The sequence below is a fragment of the Rhododendron vialii genome, chromosome 3a (assembly GCF_030253575.1).
Source record: "Rhododendron vialii isolate Sample 1 chromosome 3a, ASM3025357v1".
In the NCBI taxonomy this organism is placed as follows: Eukaryota; Viridiplantae; Streptophyta; class Magnoliopsida; order Ericales; family Ericaceae; genus Rhododendron; species Rhododendron vialii.
Genome location: NC_080559.1, coordinates 24,919,733 through 24,926,426, shown reverse-complemented (window position 1 = coordinate 24,926,426; position 6,694 = coordinate 24,919,733). Strand labels below are relative to the sequence as shown.

The window sequence follows — 6,694 nt, the reverse complement described above, 5'->3', positions numbered from 1 at the left end:
ATGACGCTAATATCGAAAAAGACCAAAGAACATGGGACGGATGGAGTAAATTTTAGTAAATCAGAAGTGATACTGTCACTCTGTTTGGTTTAACATTTTGAGAGTTATTTTAAATCTCGGCACAGGTTGATACGAAACGAAACGACTTTAGGAGAGATTGTAGGATTTAAGGCTGAGATACACACAAATTGATCCGAAACACATTACATTACAAAAATAAAAATTTAATGTGAAAAAAAAAAAGAAAAAGAAAATTCTCACCAGTCTCTCTTCTCCATTTGTACTACTCACTTTAATCTAGAATAAGGTCCCACCAAAGGACAATAATACTACTCCTCCTTTTCTTTTGGCCTTTTTGTTTTAAAAAAAAAAACAGTACGGAAAATGACTTCAGCCTCCTCACGTCACAAGATGACGACCTAAACGCCCTAGAAATTTCCCACGAATTTCCTCTCGCTCCCATTTTTATATCCTTCCGATTTTCCTTGTATCTGCCTCCCACTTTCCTTCCCTCACCCTCCAAATTGAACCCAAACTAAAATACTACAAATAAAACCTCTCTCTCTCTCTCCCCCTATCCCTGTCTCTCTCTTGAAAATTCCGTACTAATTCGGATAAGATCAAATGGGTACCCTATCACTGCCTGAAAAGATATGCGCCAATCGGAAGAGGGCGCTGGAGGAGCTGATTAAGGGCCGAGACACGGCGGCCCAGCTGCAGATTCTCTTCGGAAAGTCCGTCGGAGATCGTGGGCCTGTCTCGGCTGAAGGGCTCGTGGTGGAAATCTCGAGGTCTTTCAGTGATAGTATATCTGTACTGATGAGCAGTTGTGATCAGGACTGTGAAGCGTGTAAGGTTCCGGCGGCTACCCAAGTGGGATCACCGAGCTGCGGTGACGGGAGATCTGTGGATTCCGGCGAGAGTAGCAAGAGGCCGGCTGCCAAGGAAAAGAGGGGCTGTTACAAAAGAAGGTTTGTGATAATTGTCTTGTACTAGTAGTATTGGTAATTACTCTTTTGTGATTTTTTCTGATGATTATTAGTAGAGTAAAATTACCATAAATATTTTTCGTTGCGTTCACAAAAAAAGAAGTTACTTGCAATGTTACAGCAAGCAACTCTTTTTTGGCTCTGCACGGTAATTAACTTGAAAACAAAAAATACAAAAAATATTTTTCTTTGCCGTTCATAAAAAAGTAGAGTAAAAACTCTATTTTTTTTTATTGGCAACAAAAAGTTACTTGCAATGTTACAGCAAGTAACTTTTTTTTTTGCTCTGCGCAGTAATTAACTTGAAAACAAAAAAATACAACGAGCTTGAAGGAAATTAGCTAAACAACATCAAATTAAGCAAGAAGAGAGGATAATAATAAAGCTCTACACACAAAAAAAAAAAAAAACAAATTTGTTAGTAGATTATTTCAAAATAAAACTTAATACGTAGAAAATACAAAGAAAAGAAAACAGCTTCAACGAGAATTTTCGTTCTACTAGCTAGCTAGTTATCCATTTTAATTGCAAATTTTTCTACAACTCATCAACGTAGTCCGTCCGTTTAAGATACAATAGCGGATTAAGGGTCTTGTAATTATCTATCGACTAATGATTCGAGACTCGCGACTTGCAAGCGATTCTTTAGAGTTTAAACCGACCTGAATTCGTTGTAAATACAACAATACATTGTTTTATTTATTTATCCTTTTCATGACCAGTCTTTTCGAAACGTGTGATCAAAAGTTGTCTGTTTCTCTTTCTCGTAGCATTATTTTGGTATAGTAAAAACATTCCCAGGGAGATGGGTAGATATAGTGTTGTGATCTTGGTAAATGATTGGGAATATTCCATCATTTCATTGCCCATGGAAATGGAAAGAGCAGTACTGAGATTGTGCAATAGAAAGAAGCCACGGGTTCATGTTTTAGTTTAGGCTTTTTTCTGCCTTTATGCTATTTTTTAAATGGGCCAAATTATGTCATTTTCTCTGAGGGATCAGAAGATGGAATCCAGCTCATAAAGAAATGTTACTTTTTCTGTTGCGAGATAAGAAATTAAAAAGGTGGATTTGGGTTTATGTGTATGCTCTCTACTGTGCGTGGATAAAACATCTAAAGTATTTCTCAAATGCTGCATTATTAGTTATATATACTACCCCTTCCGTTCAAATTTTTTGTCCAGTCCGCAAAATAGAGTGTTAAAAATAATATAATTTTTGAAAGAAAAAAATCAAAAAAATTTTAACAACTTACTAAATATCAATGAGTACTTTTAATTTGTAAAAAAAGTTTGAATTTTTTCTTAAAAAAATTGTATTATTTTTAATACTCCGTTTTGCGGACCGGACAAAGAATTTGGGATGGAGAGAATACTATAGATGGTGATAACTATGTTTAAGTTTCTAAATAGACTCGGGTTTTTTTTTTTGGTCGGCGAAAGAAAATTTCGTGATCAATGTTCTTAGATTTGTGTTCACCGATATATACCTTGATTTCATTACTTGCAGAAAGAGTACTTCAGAATCCTGTGTGAAAGTCTCAACCACAAGCGAAGACGACCATGCATGGAGGAAGTATGGACAAAAGGAGATCCTGAATGCCCAATTTCCAAGGTATATATATTAATACTTAAACATTTCTCTTCTATAGTTATAATATAAAATATTTCAAGAAATGAATTACAAGAATCTGGAGAGAGGTGCGGTTTAGGTGACCCGTAAATGTCGGATAATGTTTTTAATAGTTTAGATTTATTTATAATTTTTTACTGGTATTTAAAGACTTTTATTGATAAAAGATTTAATAAATTTGGACCTTTGATTGGTGGATTGAACAGTACATCCTTTGCAGCTGTAGAGAAGGCGGATAATATTACAATAGCCACAACATATCATGATTCTCGTGTGGCAAGTAATTTAAATCTTGTGATTAAACTAATTGGCAAGTAATTTAAATCTTGTGATTAAACTAATTAATTGATTATTAGCTTCTTGGTACTAATTATGACATGCAAGTGCTTGTGGTCTTATCAACTTTATTTATTGATTAGAACAAATAACCCATCATCATCATCATCACTTTATCTTTCAATAAGAAAGTGCCAAATGCTTTTCTTGGGGGTAAGCTGTGAAACTTTATTAGCTCAAACAAACCAAAAAAAAACACTTGGGACTTAGTCCTTGCGCACACACAAAAAAAAACAACTCAGATTAAAACTGGAACCAAAACAGAAAACAACAACAAAACTATCTCCGCCCCAAAATATTAAGGGAAAAAGACTCTCCTAAAAGTATCAAATGCTATCATACTCGTAGAGTATTAATTCTGCGTAAATATCTCGATAATAACCTTTTACGGATATTTAAAATCAGAGTTTAATATGAAATTAATTTTTTGGTTGGCAGGTGCTACTTTAGGTGCACACACAAGCATGACCAAGGTTGTCTTGCAACAAAGCAAGTCCAAAGAATCCAAGATGCCCCCCACATGTACCAAACCACTTACTTTGGTCACCATACATGCAGACCTTATCCACTCAATAATCACCCTGATGATCTTCAAAACCCATCATCTGATTCTGATCCAGTGGACTCTTACCTTCTTAGCTTTGGGTCAAAAACAATTACAACTGATGAAAAAGAACATCAACATCAGTATCCCTCATGCCGGCCGTCTTCGGTAAAGAAGGAGTACTGTGGGGAGGAGACTGTACAGAGTAATAATCTCTCCGGCGATTTGCCCGCAGTGGAGCCTATCGTTTGGCCGGAGCTGATGCCTTTGGAGTCATCTAGCGTTTATTCATCGGCATCAACTAGCTCTCACGGTTATGACATGGATTTGTTGCTCGAGTCCGGTGATTTTGGGAGTGGTTTCCACTTTGACGAGGCTAGCTTCCTCTAACTAGCTAAGGTTTTGATCTAGGCCACATGATCCTCAACAAGACTTTGATGTGCTCCCACCTCTCAATCTTCTCTCTACGCTTCCCCTTTCAATTGTTGCTACTTGTAAATTATGATAGTCTTAAGTTACTTTCGAGGAGGTGTTTTCGTTTCTGATATCGTTCGTGCTTACGCACGCGCATTATGCGACTTAGGTTGTGATAAATCAACGAAATTCTCCGGTACCCATCTAATCTTGTAGTTATGGTGTGAGACTCGGTTCCTCTAGCTAGTTAGGGTTGTGATCGCTTGTACCCATCTAATGTCCCACTCATGTTATCCCTGTAGATTCTTCAATGGAGTGATCAATTGTTTATACAAATGCTATTTTTGATTCTAGAACCTCAGTACTTAATTAGCATCTCTGATTTCCTTACAAATTTGGAAATGGTTGGGGGGGTGTTGTTTGGATTTAGTCTTGATTTCCAAACTTCTTTTGTTGATGATAAATGCATTTCATTTTTTTTTTCTGTAATGAAACTTTTATGGAATTACGGGGGTTCACACTAATGTTTTTGGTGAATAAGTTGTGCTAATTTTCCACCTTGTTCGTGCTAATGAATAACTTATTCATCGGTGTGAACAAGTTGTGATTTTGGACGAATAACTTATTTTGCAGAAGTTAATCATTAGCGTAAACCAAAAAAAACAAGAAGTGCAGTACAATTATCCTGAATGGGAGTGTGTGAAAATTATTTTTCTTAACGTTTACTATGATTTTGGATGATTTGCCGCGGATACATATGTTACGTTAAATGCATGTGCCTTCAATCCAATCCCAATGTCTGTAACTGATGTTTCCTTGTTTGTTTGCCAGCTGGGTAGCAAATGTACCGCACACATCGTATAACTATTCCATCTGTCTGGAATTAAACACTGAGCAATGGGCTTGTAGCCCAGTTGGTAACTCTTGGCTCTCATTTGTGGAAGATCAGGGTTCGAGCCTCGTTATGGGCGGGGCGGTTTGTAGGTTTAGAGTTATGAATAGTCTTTGAACTTCACGTGGACTAACTCACTAACTTCTCTCACTAATAACTCTAAAAAAATAAAAAAAATTCCACCACTAACCCCTCAAATATATACAATATTGGAAAAAGAAAAAAAAAGAATAAAGAATTAAACACTGATATTGTGTTTTGGACCATCTTAAATTATTGTTAAAAAATGTTAAAAGCAAGGAGAGTGATTTTCGCGCTCCCTAATTTGTTAACCGCACTGCCTGCTCCTTAGGGAAGTGTGAATCCTCAAATTGTAAACTTTAGGGAGTGTGGGTTTTTTTTTTTTTTTGCTCGGCAAAAAAAATATTATTATAGCTCGAAAGGGTACATCGAGAAGGAAGTGCGGTTTAATTTGTGGTTTGCGAAAATCACTTCCCAAGAATAATCCATTGTATTGTGGTTAAGATTTCTCTTTTTTATCATCTTGTCATGAATTTGTAATGTTTTTAGAATATACGAAAGATAATAATTTCGTAATTTTACATCACAATAGGCCAAAATAGGAGAGCATGGTTATAAAAATGGAATATAAAAATCAATTACCAAAAAATATAAAGAAATGTATAAAAGTGTTTGAAAGTTCATTACAAAATTTTTTAAAATGCATTAGAGTATGTGTTTTTGTCATTTTTTGATTTATTCACCATACTGGAGTGTCAATAAAAAGCCCCTTTGTTCTGAATTTTTTTTGTTTATTAGTTCAAATATGGGACCTTTTAGATTCTTTAAAATCTTTAACCTTTTGACTTATTTGGTCTTTAATGGATTTCTTTTTCAATTTCTTGTCATTCTTTAACTTATTCGTTGTCCAATTCACGGTAAGTAAATAGCTAATAAAAAAGGTAGTCGAATCATAATACCGAATTGGACCAATTAAACAAGCTCTTTCAACTTGCCTCACCCTTATCCCACTTAGCAGTACCGCTTTCCATCCCCTTAGGAATAAACTAGACAGCGATCGAGTGACAAAAAAAAAACAAGCTGTATGTATATACATACAAGATATTTACATATGCGTGTGCACAAAATTGTTTATTTTTAGTTTATAAGAGAAAAAAAGACCTTCATGTGTGAAGACAAAGTTGTTTAATTGGAAAGGTGAAATGGTCGATCGTACCACTTTGTTTTTTTCTTGTCCTCCGTTCACTACAGGTTCATTGGGAGCCCCATCTGTTTTTGTTTCAACGCCCAACTCCGGCCCCTGCCATAGGTTTTTGGGTCCATTAAACCATGTGATGATGCGGTTGATAATTCTCAAAAAAAAAAAAAAAAAGTAAAAGGAAATTAAAAAAAATAAGGGTTTTGTTAATGTATGCCCTGAGAACGTATGATAAAAGCACATTAATTGCTCCACATTACTCCACTTTCATAGGGAATGTAACACAAACAATGCTAGAGTAATTAATTACGTTTTGGAAAGATAAATCTTTTTTTATTTGACGACCCAGCGAACAAAAACCTACTGTAAAAGTTAAGAATTGACCAAATAAACATGAAAACTTATTTGAAAAAAATGTTTGCTCGTGTTCTCTCATGAATTTTTGGAATATAATTTTAGCAAACTTAATTATCACACGTAAGCCACAAAAAAGAAGAGAGGCTATTGAATCAGACCTAACCACTTTCTCCCTTACAAAGTTCCAATCAACCGGTAACATTCCTCTTTTTTAAAATTACGTATTAGTATGCTAATTAAAAGTCCGTTTGGACATTCTTGACTAATAGTTTATCTATTCTTCGGCTTTCGCAATTTTTTTTCAAACTTT

General features: G+C 35.2%; 1 protein-coding gene across 1 annotated transcript; it reads left to right on the top strand.

Annotated features, from left to right (window-relative positions):
* Positions 1–472: 472 nt before the first annotated feature.
* Positions 473–4,272, top strand: LOC131320651 (WRKY DNA-binding transcription factor 70). The gene is made up of 3 exons (XM_058351409.1): positions 473–971; positions 2,500–2,604; positions 3,397–4,272. The coding sequence occupies exons 1-3, from the start codon at positions 625–627 to the stop codon at positions 3,890–3,892; spliced, it is 948 nt and encodes a 315-aa protein (XP_058207392.1). The 5' UTR covers positions 473–624; the 3' UTR covers positions 3,893–4,272.
* The last annotated feature ends 2,422 nt before the right edge of the window (positions 4,273–6,694 follow it).